Here is an 18023-nt window from a genome sequence, read left to right on the forward strand (position 1 = left end):
TTCTGGTGACATGATGATCGATGCTTGGCTGCCATTTAACAAATACAAATAATATTGCATGCGTCCATAATGATCTCAATGTATACTGAACAAAAATATAAACGCAACATGAAAAGAAATGTTCCATTCCCACAAAAAGTGTATTTCTCTCAAATTTTGTGCACAAATTTGTTTACATCCGAGTTATTGAGCATTTGTCCTTTGCCAAAATATGCCACACCTGTCAGGTGGATGGATTATCTAGAAGCTGATTAAACAGCATGATCATTACACCTTGCGCTGCCACAGATGTCTTAAGTTTTGAAGAAGTGTGCAATTGGCATGCCGACTAGAGGAATGTCTACCAGAGCTGTTGCCAGAGAATTGAATGTTCATTTCTCTACCATTTGCCGTCTCAACATAATTTTAGAGAATTTGGCAGTAAGTCCAACCGGCCACACAACTAACCACGCCAGCCCAGAACCTACACATCCGGTTTCTTCACTTGCAAGATCGTCTGAGACCAGCCATCCGGACAGCTGATGAACCTGAGGAGTATTTCCGTCTATAATAAAACCATTTTGTGGGGAAAACTCATTCTGATTGGCTGGGCCTGGCTCCCCAGTGGGTGGGTCTATGCTCTCCCAGGCCAGTGGGAGGGGGAACCTGAAAACCAGCTGTTGTTGGCAGAGGTTTGCAACTCTATTTTTGGTCTATTAACCAATTTCCCACAACTCCTGCCCTTGCAAACCTGCTGATTAGAAGGTCCTGTATAGATTATATTTTAAACCTGCAACTATCAAAAGTAATTTCTACATTTTTTCCACACTTTTAGTGTTAGTTTCATCAGCTATTGTACAATATGACACCAAACAAAGAAAAAAATGACTTGACTGCACTGGGCCTTTAACTCTGCTTTTAGTTTTTGGATAACTGCAGTCCAAGTTCAAGCAGGTGTGCACCTCTTGCTGCTGCTTGTGTAGCTGTTCCAATTATTGCTTAGAAATTAACAATTCAAACCAATCATTGCCATGTCGTCCACGACAACAACACATAATGTACAGGTACATATAGTGAGTTCAAGCGTGCGCCTGTCATTCATTCATCATGGAATAAAGTAAGGTATATGGGCATGTGTGCTACTGATCTGTTGGGGAAATAATTAGCTAAATATCAACATAACTGATGTCCTCCTCAGTGGTGTTTGAAGCAGAGAGGAACGCTTTCCCAACGCCGTCCTTGCTCTAAAAAAATGGTCAGGACCAACTTATAAATAAAATGCTGTTGGAATAAGATTGTGTTTGTAAACAGAGGCGCGATGTAACATAAGTGAATACAATTAATAGGTCATTGATGTCCTCTTCAGATGTTGAAAACATTTGGTCACGTGACCGAGGTCAGATATTTGCCTTTAGTTTTCCTTAAGTCCACCAACAGTAGTTAGGGACCGTCAACATAGTGACAAATCAAATTTCAATAGCTGTTTAACCATTACTCCTAAAACTTTCAAAACTGGTTCTAGCTAATCCGATGGCATAGACACACATTGCACACTTTTTTTTGTCGGTTTACACTACACACTATTTAAAATGATTTATTTTAATTTTTGAAATTCAATAGTGCCTTGGTCATGTGACCCACACACCTCAAACAAGGTTCATAATGTAAACTCAGTGGGCCTACACATTGGACAGCCTTACTTATATGTAGCACAACCTTTTGTTTGTCCATTTTCATCTCACACGATTTTACATTAATTTGGTCAACTTTCTAATTTCAATAGCTCCTTGGTCATGTGACCTACTGGACTCGAACGTCCACTAACTACCCTTCTATATTGCACACCCTTTAGTTTGTCCATTTTCATCTCATGCGGTTTTACATGAATTTTTAAACGTTTTACATTTCAATAGTTCCCTGGTCATGTGACCTACAACCCTCAAACTACTTTCAGAATATCCACTGACTAGCCTTATACATGGCACACCCTTTAGTTTGTCCTTTTTCATCTCACACGATTTTACATTCATTGCCTGCTCTGTTCCCCTGAAGGACAGTAACTCACACACCTATTCACTTGGGCCTTCTCCCTGGGGCCTTCCTGACCTCTAGTATCTCCAGCTTGTCTGGGGAGGGAGGCCTACATCTGATGTGGGTAGTACCATCGACACCCATTGATTTGCTTCAGACCCATAAATCGGACAGAAGAAGCCTAGGTTCCCACTGGGCACGGATCACCGAATGTCAATTTGATTAAATTTAAAGGAGCATACCCACCTGTTGCGGTCGCACTCAAATCACCCAAGCACATTTGGTGTATGTGCTTGGCTGAGGAGCCAATGGTGCGAGGCTATCATCTGTGGGATTAGTCCTGATCCACACCAGTTCTCTCAGCTGCTAGGCGCCAGCCGAGGCGACCCGCCGGAGACCCCGCGTAAACGTGGCCGGCAAGCGCCGTAGCTGGGGAGATCCGTGAGAAGGGCCCGGCCCACGTCCAGAGTCGCCGCCAACCGCCGGACCCAACCACTCACCGGTCCGCCTTCGGCCTCCCGGCGGACACCACCCTGATGAACCCCCGCACGCAACCCCTTGCGAGACCACACACGAGAGCCCCCGAGATGGGCCGCACAACGAACTTCCAACGGTGGCGAGAGGAGGGTGACGGAGCGACAGATGAAAATGGACAAACCAAAGGGTGTGCAATATAGAAGGGTAGTCAGTGGACATTCTGAACCTTGTTTGATTCCAGTAGGTCACATCCTGTAATAATCTAATGATTGTGTCATGATATTAGGGCTAGATGAACAAATTACAATAGTTTCAGTAAAAGTTTACAACATTTGTCAATAGGTTCTGACACTTTTTGCAATAATATAAATGTATGATAAAGAGTGAAAACTAGACTATTTTAAGTGATGTTTTCAAAGTATTGCACACACATCAGAAAATAAGAGGTGTGTGTGTGTGTTATTTAGTGGGCCCATGAGTCTGTGCTGGGCACCTTCACGTTCTCCCAGCAGAAAATGGTCAAACACATCCTGATCCAGAGACCCATCTTCCAGCTGTCAGAGAGACTGGCCTACTCTCACAGCCTTAAGCAGGCCAAAGCCCTTCCAGCAGGTCTGTCTTTTGATCACACCTACTGTATGCTGTTTGGCCCCACCTCACATATTTCTTTAACTCCCTGCTCTCCTGTGTGGGTGTGTTTTACGGAACATACAGTGTACAGGTGTGTGTGTGTAAACCTAAAAGTAAGAGTCGGTGTCCTATTTGCACAGGTGAGGTTCCGGTGGTCTAACTGAACTACACGTCTCTATCGTTGGAGAGCCCATTTGACCGCTACCAGGTGGAGGGGTATGTGAGGGAGACACTGCTCCTCTTGCGCCGGGCCATCTCCACCCAGTGGTCCATCCTCTCCTTCCAACACCCCAGGTGGGCTAATGGTATAGTCTAGAAATTATACAGTAAAGACATTTGGGATCATTGTTTCAGGTGCTGGATAACAAAACAAAAGTCATTTGGAAAAAGTAGATGTCCACAATTTTGATATGCTCCCAAAACAGTGATTAGTTAGTGAGACGCACAAGGCACGTTTTGATCCCCATTGGGATCTCGTTGTAGTAGTGTTTGTGTCTACTACACTGCACAGACTAAGTTACTGACGCAGTATAGCTGTCAACAAGACTGTAGCAATGGGTTAAGTTTGAAAGTGAAGAGAGATATTTAATTTGTTTGAGGTCCAGAGATCATCTGAAAATGTAACGTCTTTACTTTGTCTCATCACCAGGGTCAGGATGAAGTTCTAAAGGAACTTTGTCACTGCCAGGGTGCTCTGGACTCTCTCCAATGTGTGCAACTTTACTTACTCCTTATAAAGCCCTTTTGTAACTGGTTGGTTGTAACACTACTACACAATTGGTCATGCGACATCAGTAGACGATCCTAGAGAGGTTTGGATATCATAAGAGAGAACATTGGAGATTTGTGTTTTTTATCTTGTAAAAGATTCTATGAGATGAACGCTGTGTGCAAACATCTGGTGCACCTTCAGCGTCTGTATGTGTGGGGGTGGGTGTGTCTATGTTCTGATCTGTGTCAATGTGTGTGTTTGTGGTTCCAGGGGCTGGACATCAGTAAATGTCTAGTGTCTGCCAGCCAGCAGAGAGACAAGGCAGAACAGGCCCTTCTGTTGCCTAGCAACCCCACCGGAAAACGGGAGGGGGGGGGGGGGCACGGGAGGGTGGCAGAGGAGATGGGAGAGGTAACAGGGGGACGGGCTGCATTCATCAGGACCATTGAATGGCTTCAAACAGTTGCTGAGGCAATATATTTTTTTGCACAATAACTTTGTGGAGGAGAGAGGAACAGGTAGAGGGACATCAACTCTGAGAGGATCAGTGTCCAACAGATGAGCTAGAAGAGTGAGAGAGTCATCTGGCCCAGCAGGTTACCTTTGAAATATGTTACTAATCCTTGGGGAAGCTTGTTACATTACTGCTGTTGTGTGTTCTGTAGGAGTCGTGTTTCCTGTGCAAGCACCATGCTCAGCAGAATGTACCGGTGTACATGGGTGGAGATACTGCGAGAGGAGCAGGAGGAAAACATCCTACTGCACAACGAGCAGGAGAGAGATCAGCTAAACCTGCAGAGGGAACAGGCAAGCTCACATACACACACACATCCTCAGCAATTATAGAAATACAACAATACAAAACCATGATTACTGGTAGAATAATTACCCGAAGGGACCACCTCCAGAGTTCAAAATAGACAGATGTTTTTCACCCTATTTTTACCTACTGAGTCAAGTAGTGAGGAAGCTGAGGAAGTCACAGAGGGACAGGAACAAGTGATGAACGGCTGAGCAGCAGCTGATCCGGGAGAACAGAGGGTGGCAGCATTTAACCTGGGTGTGGCTGAGGCCGCGAGGGAAAGTTCTGTCTCAAGACCCAGCAGGTTCTATGTGAGTCCCTGTGAATACTTCTATTTAATTTGATGTTGTTTCTCCACTGAGATCTATAGTAACTTCACGGCCTCCTCCCCAGGGCTCGTTCAACTTCCGGGGCCGCCCGCTGATGACCCCGCGGCTGCCTGCAGGAGCTTCTGGAGCAGGCTGACAGCAGACGGAGCAGACAGATACAGGCCCACCAAGCACAGGACCTCATACACCGCCTGCGACAGGTTCAGCTAGCAGCCGAGTGTGTGTGTGTGTGTAAGTGCAGTGGGTGAGGGGGAGCAAGTGCACAATTTCAGAGAGAGGTGTAAAGAAAGAGAATTCAGCAAGGGTCTATATATCCTTTTTGCTTTGCAGCTGGAGGAGCTCAGCCTGACAGGCAGCCGGCCTCGGAGGGTACCCCGTTTGTCCTGTACAACTGTGCCCCCCAGGCGATAGCGGAGCAGAGGGCCAGGGAGCTGTATCTGCACCAGCTCCACAGCACCAACAAGAGGATGAGGGGGGCACAGCTCCACCGGGCCACCGAGCACAGGAGAGAGACGGACATGATCAACAGAACGTGAAAGAAAGAGGGAGGGAAGGGAACAGACTTTGGTAGAGGCTTTGAGAGGGAGTGGTACTCGTCTGCTACTTCCATTCAACAGTTTTGAAAATATCAGAACCCAGAACCAAATCGAGTAGATGGCAAGCACATGCAAGATCTGGTTCTGGGTTTGGAGATGAATGACATCGCAATATATATATATATAAAAGCAATATACTAAAGAATGGTTATGATTGATGGAGAGCAGCACCAATGATTGTTTCCCTCCCCTAGGATGATAACTCACCGGATCCTTCGCCACGATAGGCAAAGGGGAGACGTGGGGGTGGAGCATTGAAGCGAAGAGACTCAGAGAACCGACTCAGAGAACCGGATATAATGTGTATTATAAACTGGGTGGTTCAAGCCCTGAATGCTGATTTGCTGACAGCAGTGGTATACCACAGGTATGACAAAACATTTATTTTTACTGTTCTAATTACGTTGGTAACCAGTTTATAATAGCAATAAAGCAACTCTGGGTTTTGTGCTATATGGCCAATATTCCATCGCTGAGGGCTGTATCCAGGCACTCTGTGTTGCGCTTAAGAACATCCCTTAGTCACGGTTATTCAAGTGATCCTGGAATAATAAGGCCTATATAAAATGTAAAGAGTTGCCCTTCTAGTTACTCTTCCTGTCTTTCAATGAATAAGGCCTATAAAAAGTGTTGTTCCTCTTGTTTCAGGGCTGGCTGTTGCCTGCTGATAGACCAGTGCTCAGGGCTGCAGCGATGTCTGCAGTTTAAGAGACTCTCCAGCTACAGTGGAGAAACCAACGTGTGGAAGGACACATGCTACATCAGCAGCATGACACAAAATGTGTTAATCATCAACAAAACACTCAGTAGTTTTGCTAACAATATTCACTTAGTGCCTTTTTTTTATTCCCTTCAAAACATACATTTTTCCTTGAACCCCAAATAGAATTCCTTCTGTGGTGCATCACGCCTAAGCAGAGCATAATATTCTCTGGGGGAAAAGAAAATAGAACATTTACCATGTCTGTCATTACCTTTGGCAAAAACACCTAAACCGAAACAGGCAACGCTTTATACAAAACTACACACACAAAAAGATACAACCCCTCCATTATTAAAAAAGCATACCCAAAGAGGCAATCACATATGTAATTATTATAGGCGCTACTCTTGCTCTCGAGAACCCAAGGCATTCTCAGCTATAAGCACTGCTTATTGGTGGGAACATGTGAACTATAACTCGACGCTCTGTTTTAATGTTTAGAAACGTCAATCATCAGCGTTGCGATGCGGTTTTGGAAACATATGGAACCCATCTTTCATATTAGCGAGTAAGAATCTTACCAAATAAAAAAGATGAACTTACTGAAGCAGGTTTGCAGACATCCATACAATTGTATGCTTACCGTTGACGAACTACACTTCCTCTCCAGTTATGCTTACACAGGTGCTCGTGCACGATAGATAGCTAATAAGCACAGGTGGTCTTCTGTAAACAAGCGCTGCAACATGAAGATATGGCCGTGTGGGAACACCAACGCTATAAAAGGTGTGTAGTAATTTAACCTTTTTGTTTTTAGAAGAAAAAAAATTTGCCAATATGAAAGCTACTTTCCATATGTTTCCAAAATCATACCGCAAGCGATTTGTGTTAACGTTCAGAACAAGCGTCGGTGCTCTTAACAAAACTCCCCCGGCCAGAAGTTACCGTCATGAATAGATGCTAAAGGTAGTTAGCGTCTATGCATGGGCTAGTGGTACACTAGTGTTTATTAAAGCTTCCTCTATCATCTACACAAACGTCGGGCACCGCACAAACCTGAAGTCCCTTGTGGCTCAGTTGGTAGAGCCCGGCGCTTGCAACGCCAGGTTCGTGGGTTCAATTCCGACGAGTAAGAAGAAAATATTAAATTGCACTCACTACTGTAAGTGAGATAAGAGTGTCTGCTAAATTACTCAAATGTAAAAGTCAGTTCCTAATGGTAATGATGTCGGGGATAAAAATGTAGCTAGTCATCTCGTTAAAACTCTGACACGCATCAACAGGGAAGTCTAGAATAAAAATACAAGATGAACAGGGTGTCCTATTTTAAATTCTATAGGTTATCTAACTGGTCCTCTTGTAACCCAGGCTTTGGCAGGAGTGTAGCCTAAAGTATGAAGTGACAACAGGGAGCAAGAAATTGTCAGTTAATAATATATTGGAGTTGTGCTTTAAAATCAATGATACTGCAGCGTGAACCAGCGTGTACATATTCTTTGCTAATAGCTGATAGAATCCTCCAACTAAAGACGAGAATCTGCAGGATATTACATAGGAGGTCAGGAGGTCAAACGGAGGCTGGCACTATGAGGGTTTGCGTTTGTCTGGACAAGAGGTCCATCTTAACAGTCTAAAACTGGCGGTCTCCTCCTCTGCTTGTCTCCTCTCTTTTATCGAGACTAATTTGAAAACAATGGACAGGTAAAGGCGATAAGCGATTCACCCATCCACTTTTCCAAGCAAAGGAAGCAAGGTAAAACTATTGAGATGCAACCTACAATAGATGACAGAGACCTTTTCAGGAATATGCCATTTCTGCCTATTAGTTATTATTAAAGCTAGTCCAAACATGCTCAACGGAGTGTGTTATTAGGGGTTTGGTGACATAGAACAGTCTGTCTCCAGATTCTGTATCAATCACAAATAAATAATCTCAAAATAGAATATAGAATGTATAGAACTGATAGGGTTCCCTCAAGGTACACATGAAACGTTGTGGCACTAACCTGGCAATTTGATGATATGGACACATATAGAGATATGGTAAACAAAGCAATTACAAAAGTCAAGGGGGACATCAAATGAAATGACTGAAACTTCAGAAAAATACCCCTTAAATTATATTTCTGCTGGTTAACCATTTGTAATCTCCTACAGATGTACATCCTATGTATTACATTCTATGGGCACTGGGGAGTGTCTAGAGGCAATGGAGTGTCTCGTCTTGATGACCTAGCTGCAGAAGGCTTTGGGCGCGTTCCTCTGCCCAGGCGTTGAGGACACATGCCAGATCTTACAACGCCTGGATAGGTATTTTATGTATGAGTAAACCACATATGTTATAGCAATCTGGTGCCGGAAGGCACTGTCGATGCCGTGGAATGCAACCATTGGTTGATGCATGCAACGTCTGAGCAGGGGAACGCGACTGTTGAGTGATGATTGGTGAAATTATGCGAAATCTGGAGAGGCGGCAAAGCATGTCTGATATGTGCTGTACTGATATGTGCAGCTCCCTTATGTGCAGCTCCCTTGTGCTGTACTGAGGGATCGAACGTTGGGGATAGAAAGAGATGTGGCTGATGGAGTTCACACGTCCTGGACTTTCATGGCGTCCTGGGGCCAGTCGTAGGTGTCCTGGACGAAGGAGTCATAGTCGGGGCTGTAGACATGGGAGAGCACAAACGCCTCCTTGTCCTTGGGCTCCGGGTACAGGGAGGCAATTTTGTGTCTGTACGCATAGTCAACCACCTGAGAGATGGGTAGAGAAAAATATAAATTAGTTACACAGAACACTAATGTATTGACATGGAGAAAGTGTCTTTCTCTGCAGTAACAAATCTGTGTTGATGTGGGAATGTAATGCTGGTATTGATGGTTTTGTGGGGTGGAGTCAGTCTCTAACCTTGACAGCGATCTTAAAGGACACTTCTCTGATGCCGTTGAGTGGAGGGTAGAGTCTTCCCTCGGCCAGGTGCTCCTCCGTTACCATGTTAGCTATCGCCTGAGAGAGAGAGAAACAGGAAATGAAAAAGAGAAGTAAAGAAATGGAGGGCTCTATGCTCTACCACTTTGGACTTGAAATTATACAATGACTGAGGTTAAAGTGCAGACTGTTTCTAAACACTTCTACATTAATGTGGATGCTACCATGATTATGGATAATCCTGAATAATCATGAGTGAGAAAGTTTGACACACATATCATGCCCCCAAGATGCTAACTTCTTTCCATTACAATAACAGGGAGGTTAGCATTTTTTGGGGGGGGTATGATATTTATACCTCCAACTTTCTCATTCATCATTATTCACGATTCATTCCGAATTATTCGTAATCATGGTAGCATCCACATTCATGTAGAAGTGTTTAGAAACATATTACATTCTTATTTACAATAAAAGTGACTCCAAAATGACAATACCGTATTTACCAGTCATTTCTATTGGGCACAAAATAATCTGAAACGCAACCAAAACAAACAGAAAATGCATTCAACAAGTTTGTAGAGTCACAAGCTTGATGTAAAGAAGTGCATTTGTCCCAATACTATTGGTCCTCTAAAATGGGGGGGACTATGTACAAAAAGTCCTGTAATTTCAAAACAGTTCATTTGCATAGCTGATGGGTCCTTTGATCCACTGTCAGGAGAGTCATGCAATTATTTAGATTGATGAATAAGGCTGTACTGTATCAAAATATGGAAAAGGGAAAGGGTCTGAATACTTTCCAAATGCACTGTATATTCAAAGAGCTTCTATATGCTGCAGGAGTGGTCCTTGAGTTGCCTTTCCTCCCACAGACACGTTTCCATAAAATCCCTGCTTCACTCCTCCCGCAGCCATTGGATAGGCATATAATGCCAATATGCTATGGTCTAATTTACTTTCACTTGCCCACTGTAACCCACTATAACCTACAGGTTATGGGTTACTCAATCTAGTGGGCTGCTGAAAGTTTAGTATGGGCTGCAAAATAGTGGTGTTGTACAAATGTGGAGGGCAGCTCGACATGTGACACATACACACTCATAGGTTCTGGTCTCCAGGATCCCAAGATAATTAGCATGCAGTCGTTAGAAGGATAGTTGCCATAAGGGGGAACTACTGTTAGTTAAGCACCATGGATAAGGTCATTAGTTGAAATTATGCACCAATTTTTTGGGACCAATGTCTCTTTCATCATTTAGGCCTCACTGTTAGATTTTCTAAGCTACTGTAGGCTTTACGAGGTGTTCGCCTAGGCTACGCAGCAGAACGTTGCAGTGAATTCGGCGGGGGAGAATGACATGGAGTCCTAGGTCTCTTCGCAGTCAGTGACAAAAGTTTCTTAATTTGGTTGTGCTCATAACGCATCATGACCATTTTAATAAAGTATATGCCTATAAGTCTGAAGTAGCCAGGGGGAAACTTGGTGTGTGTGTGTGTGTGTGCGCACAGTGACACTGGTTACATGTGCGCCAAACCTTGCCTCCAAAGGGCCACAGTTTGTGACTCACAGCACTCGCCTTTACCCACTGCAGTGGTGTGTGTAAGAGATTTCTCATTCACTTAGCATTTTGGATGTGTCTCCCTGCACACTGTAATAGTGCACTTTAACCACATATTTAGAAATCGCCCAGTTTTCCTAACCACACCAATATTTCTGCTTTCATTTTTCAAACAATACAAGGTAAATTGGAAAAATAATATTAAAATACATGGTAGAAAAATTAGAAATTGAAACAGTTAAAATTATATTTTACGAGTGGATAGAAAAATGTTGAAATTGAAACTAATATTATATTATTCAACTTGAACAATAGTATTAGATCATTGGATTGATAAGCATTACATACACTCTTTACCTCTGCTGTTTGGGAATGTTTGTATGTCTTTCTTTGAAAATGAAAATGTAAAATTAAGGCAAACAGTTACCTCGGCTGTGGTGAGGAAGATGTCGTCCGAGATTTGGCGCACCCCACAGGCGATGACCCCCAATGCCACGCCAGGGAACACGTAGGCGTTGTTCCCCTGACCGGGGATGAAGGAGCGCCCGTCAGCCAGGGTCACCTTATTAAAGGGGCTGCCACTGGCAAAGATGCCCCGCCCCTGGGACAGAGGAAGAAAATGAGAAAGAGAGCGAGCAACAAAGTGAGAGAGAGAGAGTAAAAAAAGAGAGCCTTAATTCTATTTCAGATTATTCTATTTCTATGACAGCAAGGATATTTAGTAAGCGTACATTGATTGGCACTCAAACAAGGGAACAGTGAGTGAATGTCTATTCTCTAGGTTAGGATCAGAGTTTCAGTACCTCGGTGAGTTGGTAGCACTGCTCGGCGGTGCACTCTGCCTTGCTGGTGGGGTTACTCAGGGCGAAGATGATGGGCCTCTCGTTGAAGGACGCCATGTCCTTGATGATCTTCTCAGTAAACGCCCCTCCAATGGCCGCCACTCCTGCACACAGGAGAAGAAAAGAGTACTGACTGTGAGAACAAAACATGCATATCTTCCTGAGATGCTCTGCAATGTTGAGTTTCTGTCCAGTGTCCATTATTGGTCTGTTTCTAAAGAAACATTCTGTACATGACAGATGAGCCTTAGTTACACTGGTGAGACAATATGTGATCATGGCAACTGACCGATGAGGGCGGTGGGCTTGATGGTGTGCACCACCTCCTCCAAGGTCTTGATGTGGGCGTGGTCATGGGCAAACTCCTCCTTCTCATGGTTCAGGTTTCCTCTGCCCTGTGGTACACAATGGTAATATCAGTCAGTCTGACATACAACTGGATCCCGTTCAGGAGGCTGTAACGTTCTGAACGTTACCCATAGAACTGACTGACATTATTCCCTATTCTACATGACAGTGCAGCATAACTGATCTACATGATCTTTCTATCTGAAAATTCTGTAACATTGCATCCTGCTGAACACGACCAATGTCTTGGTGGACAGCTCAGGAGAAGGCTGATTAGATCAACGTTTTGAAGCTATTCAAGTGTATTAGGAGGTTAGCTATGATAATATGGTATTTCTGTTACCTTGACGATGAGGCCCCTGGAGTCGACCATCCAGATCTTCTTTGCAGCTTCCGTGGCCGACACCCCCTCCTTCGCCATGGCCATGATTAGCAAGTGGGCAATGCCCAGTGCAGCCTGGGTAATAAAAAAAAGCAGTAAATAAAAGTCCTTAAATGAAAATACTTAAAAGTTCTCCTTATGTCGTTTTGGGGGGTATTTATATTTTTGACGACTTACTTCACTACATTCCGAAAGAAAATAATGTTCTTTTAACTCCACACATTTCCCTGATACCCAAAAGTACTTATTACGTTTTTATTACTTAGCAGGACATGAAAACGGTCAAATTCAGAGACTTATCAAGAGAAATCCCTGGTCAGCCTCTGATCTTGCGGACTCACATGCTTCGTTTGTAAATTATGTCTGAGTGTTAGTGCCCCTGGCTATCAGTAAAAAATAATGTTTTTGTAAAAACGATGCCATCTGGTCTGCTTAACATAAGGAATTTGAAATAACATACTTTTGATACTTCCCAAAATATTTTTGCAATTACAGTGCCTTGCGAAAGTATTCGGCCCCCTTGAACTTTGCGACCTTTTGCCACATTTCAGGCTTCAAACATAAAGATATAAAACTGTATTTTTTTGTGAAGAATCAACAACAAGTGGGACACAATCATGAAGTGGAACGACATTTATTGGATATTTCAAACTTTTTTAACAAATCAAAAACTGAAAAATTGGCTGTGCAAAATTATTCAGCCCCTTTACTTTCAGTGCAGCAAACTCTCTCCAGAAGTTCAGTGAGGATCTCTGAATGATCCAATGTTGACCTAAATGACTAATGATGATAAATACAATCCACCTGTGTGTAATCAAGTCTCCGTATAAATGCACCTGCACTGTGATAGTCTCAGAGGTCCATTAAAAGCGCAGAGAGCATCATGAAGAACAAGGAACACACCAGGCGGGTCCGAGATACTGTTGTGAAGAAGTTTAAAGCCGGATTTGGATACAAAAAGATTTCCCAAGCTTTAAACATCCCAAGGAGCACTGTGCAAGCGATAATATTGAAATGGAAGGAGTATCAGACCACTGCAAATCTACCAAGACCTGGCCGTCCCTCTAAACTTTCAGCTCATACAAGGAGAAGACTGATCAGAGATGCAGCCAAGAGGCCCATGATCACTCTGGATGAACTGTAGAGATCTACAGCTGAGGTGGGAGACTCTGTCCATAGGACAACAATCAGTCGTATATTGCACAAATCTGGCCTTTATGGAAGAGTGGCAAGAAGAAAGCCATTTCTTAAAGATATCCATAAAAAGTGTTGTTTAAAGTTTGCCACAAGCCACCTGGGAGACACACCAAACATGTGGAAGAAGGTGCTCTGGTCAGATGAAACCAAAATTGAACTTTTTGGCAACAATGCAAAACGTTATGTTTGGCGTAAAAGCAACACAGCTGAACACACCATCCCCACTGTCAAACATGGTGGTGGCAGCATCATGGTTTGGGCCTGCTTTTCTTCAGCAGGGACAGGGAAGATGGTTAAAATTGATGGGAAGATGGATGGAGCCAAATACAGGACCATTCTGGAAGAAAACCTGATGGAGTCTGCAAAAGACCTGAGACTGGGACGGAGATTTGTCTTCCAACAAGACAAAGATCCAAAACATAAAGCAAAATCTACAATGGAATGGTTCAAAAATAAACATATCCAGGTGTTAGAATGGCCAAGTCAAAGTCCAGACCTGAATCCAATCGAGAATCTGTGGAAAGAACTGAAAACTGCTGTTCACAAATGCTCTCCATCCAACCTCACTGAGCTCGAGCTGTTTTGCAAGGAGGAATGGGAAAAAATGTCAGTCTCTCGATGTGCAAAACTGATAGAGACATACCCCAAGCGACTTACAGCTGTAATCGCAGCAAAAGGTGGCGCTACAAAGTATTAACTTAAAGGGGCTGAATAATTTTGCACGCCCAATTTTTCAGTTTTTGATTTGTTAAAAAAGTTTGAAATATCCAATAAATGTCGTTCCACTTCATGATTGTGTCCCACTTGTTGTTGATTCTTCACAAAAAAATACAGTTTTATATCTTTATGTTTGAAGCCTGAACTGCGGCAAAAGGTCGCAAAGTTCAAGTGGGCCGAATACTTTCGCAAGGCACTGTACATTTACTTTCGAGTCATTTTCTATTAAGGTATCTTTACTATTACTCAAGTATGACATCATTGTAAAAAAGACAGTTCCATGATGAATCCTGCTACTAAGCAATCTACCCAATCACTGCCATGCAACATGATGATTTTCAAGCCATTTCATCTGCATGCTTGTGTTATCTTTCAAGGCTTGATTCAAGAGAGTGAGGTTTCCGGAAAAAAAAAAATCAACATATTTTCGTGTTTATAATGAACACAGATCAGCGCGTTTGTCCTCTTACCTCCCCAGCCCCCTGGAACACAAAGGTGTGGTCTGACAGTTTGTTCTTGGTGATCTTCAGAGCAGCCAAGACCCCAGCTACTGCTACTGAGGCTGTGCCTGGGAGAGAGTGAGTGAGACAGGGAGAGAAAGAGACAAGCACAGGAGAAATAAGAGAGAGGGTGAGAAACACAAGAGATGGGTTATACAGTTGTTCTCAGAAGTCAGAATGGTTTTGCACATCCATCTTTCAACAGTACACAAAACTATATTATGCGTCTCTGACTAAGACCACAGGAGGGCTTCAGTCATCCATACAAACAGGAGGGCATCAGTCATCCATACAGCAAATAAGGCGTATGGAGTGCGAGTAGATTTGACAGGGAAAAAGAGAACAAGTTACCTTGGATGTCGTCGTTGAAGGTGCAGTAACGGTTGCGGTATTTGTTGAGGAGGCGGAAGGCGTTGGAGTTGGCAAAGTCCTCAAACTGGATCAGGCAGTTCATTCCATACCTGCATTCCGTGGAGCAGTGAACAGTCAGTCAAATTACACACACACAAATAAAATTTGATTTGATTTGATTTGACACACACTACCTACTTGTCAGTAACTGCCTGCATGAACTCATCGATGAGGTCATCGTACTCCTTTCCTCTGATCCTCTTGTGCTTCAGGCCGATGTACAGGGGGTCTTCCAGGAGTGCCTGATCAAAAATAACATTTCACCCTCAAGCTCTATGACGAGAGCCTCCAGGAAATAAGGGAAGTAACTAAGTGATAATGGAGCCCTGAATTCCAAAATCATCATCTAGCACCTGTCCAACTCCTTCAGATCTACAGGAGGGGGGAGGGGCTAGGGGTCCATTTGGAATTGAACAACACTGTTATGCAATCTTGGTGAGTCCTAAAATTATTGTATTCTTACCTTAACCCTACTTAGATCTCACTGCCATACAACTACCAGCAGCATATTTAGTTCACTAGGTAAGATATAAACTCAGCAAACTTAACATGTGTTAATATTTGTAAGAACGTAAGATTCAATAACTGAGACATAAACTGAACAAGTTCCACAGACATGTGACTAACAGAAATTGAATAATGTGTCCCTGAACAAAGGGGGGGGAGTGAAAAGTTACTTTCAGTATCTGGTGTGGCCACCAGCTGCATTAAGTACTGCAGTGCATCTCCTCCTCACGGACTGCACCAGATTTGCCCGTTCTTGCTGTGAGATGTTACCCCACTCTTCCACCAAGGCACCTGTAAGTTCCTGGACATTTCTGGGGGGGAATGGCCCTAGCCCTCACCCTCTGATCCAACAGGTCCCAGACATGCTCAATTGGATTGAGATCCGGGCTCTTTGCTGGCCATGGCAGAACACTGACATTCCTGTCTTGCAGGAACTCACGCACAGAACGAGCAGTATGGCTGGTGGCATTGTCATGCTGGAGGGTCATGTCAGGATGAGCCTGCAGGAAGGGTACCACATGAGTGAGGAGGATGGCTTCCCTGTAATGCACAGCGTTGAGATTGCTTGCAATGACAACAAGCTCAGTCCGATGATGCTGTGACACACCGCCTCAGACCATGACGGACCCTCCCCACCTCCAAATCAATCCCGCTCCAGAGTACAGGCCTCAGTGTAAAGTTAATTCCCTCGATCTGACCATCACCCCTGGTGAGGCAAAACTGCGACTTGTCAGTGAAGAGCACTTTTTGCCTGTTCTGTCTGGTCCAGTGATGGTGGGTTTGTGCCCATAGGCGACATTGTTGCCAGTGATGTCTGGTGAGGACCTGCCTTACAACAGGCCTCAGGACAGCCTGAGCACTGATGGAGTGATTGTGCGTTCCTGGTGTAACTCGGACAGTTGTTGTCATCCTGTACCGCTGGTGTGATGTTTGGATGTACCGATCCTGTGCAGGTGTTGTTACACGTGGTCTGCCACTGTGAGGACGATCAGCTGTCTTTCCTGTCTCCCTGCAGCGCTGTCTTAGGCATCTCACAATACGGACATTGCAATTTATTGCCCTGGCCACATCTGCAGTCCTCATGCCTCCTTGCAGCATGCCTAAGGCACGTTCCCACAGATGAGCAGGGACCCTGGGCATTTTTATTTTGGTGTTTTTCAGAGTCGGTAGAAAGGCCTCTTTAGTGTCCTGGGTTTTCATAGCTGTAACCTTAATTGCCTACCGTCTGTAAGCTATTAGTGTCTTAACGACCGTTCCACAGGTGCATATTCATTAATTGTTTATGGTTCATTGAACAAGCATGGGAAACCGTGTTTAAACCCTTTACAATGAAGATCTGTGAAGTAATTTGGATTTTTACAAATTATCTTTGAAAGACAGGGTCCTGAAAAACTCCCGGTAGAAGTACCTGGTTGTCGGTGCCTACGTCCAGCAGGACTGGTAGACACTGCTGGGGTGGCACTCCTCCGCAGGCCGTGTACAGGGCCAGTTTACCCACTGGGATGCCCATGCCGTAACTGCCCAGGTCGCCCAGACCCAGGATACGCTCTCCGTCTGTCACCACAATGGCCTGGGGATACACACACACACGGTTTGGTTCACATGGTGAAAATTGTTTACACCCTTATGTCCATATCCTGTACCATGGAGTAAAGTGTGTGTGTTAGGCACTCCTTACCTTGATGTTCTCCTCAGGCCAGGAGTTGAGCATGGTGGCGATGTGGCCTTTATCATGGATGGTGATGAAGAGACCTCTGTGGGATACATGCTAACACTTCAGCACCACTATCATCGATCATCACACAACAATTCACTGGGTGTGTGTGCGTGCGTGCGTGGGTGTGTGTGCATGTATGTGTGTGTGTGTTTCATGTCTACCGTGGTCTCCTGAAGGCCAGTCCGTACTGTTGGCAGGCCAGCCCTACAGTGGGGGTATAGACAATGGGCATGAACTCCTCTACATCAGACGTCAGCAGGCGGTAAAACAACTTCTCATTCCTGTCCTGCAGAGTCATCAGCAAGATGTACCTAAGAGAGAGAAATGGAGAGAAAATGGGGGGAGAGAGAGAGACAGAGAGAGAAAGACAGAGACAGAGAAAGATTCAGAGAGAGAGAGAGGGAGAGAAAGAAAGAGAGAGAAAGAAAAAGAGAGAAAGAAAGAGAGAGAGGGACAGAGACAGAAAGAGAGACAGACAGAGAGAGACAAAGGAACAGAGAGAAAGAGAGAGAAAGAGACAGAAAGAGAGAGAAATGGAGAAAGAAAATGGGGGGAGAAATAGAGACAGAGAGAGAAGTGGGGAGAGAGAAAAAAATGGGGGGAGAGAAAGAAAGCAGAACAAGGTGAAACAAAGACCAGTAAGTGATGAGGGAGA

At 44.2% G+C, this 18023-nt stretch overlaps 1 protein-coding gene across 2 annotated transcripts in view; it reads right to left on the reverse strand.

Moving 5' to 3' along the window:
- Positions 1–6366: 6366 nt before the first annotated feature.
- Positions 6367–18023, reverse strand: part of LOC139380573 (NADP-dependent malic enzyme-like) — a 28448-nt gene continuing 16791 nt past the window's right edge. For both annotated transcript variants that reach the window (XM_071123366.1, XM_071123367.1), the window contains exons 4-15: positions 17530–17679; positions 17330–17405; positions 17060–17221; positions 15283–15386; positions 15085–15194; positions 14704–14801; positions 12281–12394; positions 11879–11984; positions 11551–11693; positions 11175–11348; positions 9165–9263; positions 6367–9010 (exon numbers count right to left, since the gene is read on the reverse strand). In XM_071123366.1, coding sequence (XP_070979467.1) covers positions 8849–9010; positions 9165–9263; positions 11175–11348; positions 11551–11693; positions 11879–11984; positions 12281–12394; positions 14704–14801; positions 15085–15194; positions 15283–15386; positions 17060–17221; positions 17330–17405; positions 17530–17679 — 1498 coding nt within the window. In that variant the 3' untranslated portion in view covers positions 6367–8848. The remainder of the gene's footprint in view (positions 9011–9164; positions 9264–11174; positions 11349–11550; positions 11694–11878; positions 11985–12280; positions 12395–14703; positions 14802–15084; positions 15195–15282; positions 15387–17059; positions 17222–17329; positions 17406–17529; positions 17680–18023) is intronic.

The sequence above is a fragment of the Oncorhynchus clarkii genome, chromosome 22 (assembly GCF_045791955.1).
Source record: "Oncorhynchus clarkii lewisi isolate Uvic-CL-2024 chromosome 22, UVic_Ocla_1.0, whole genome shotgun sequence".
Lineage (NCBI taxonomy): Eukaryota > Metazoa > Chordata > Actinopteri > Salmoniformes > Salmonidae > Oncorhynchus > Oncorhynchus clarkii.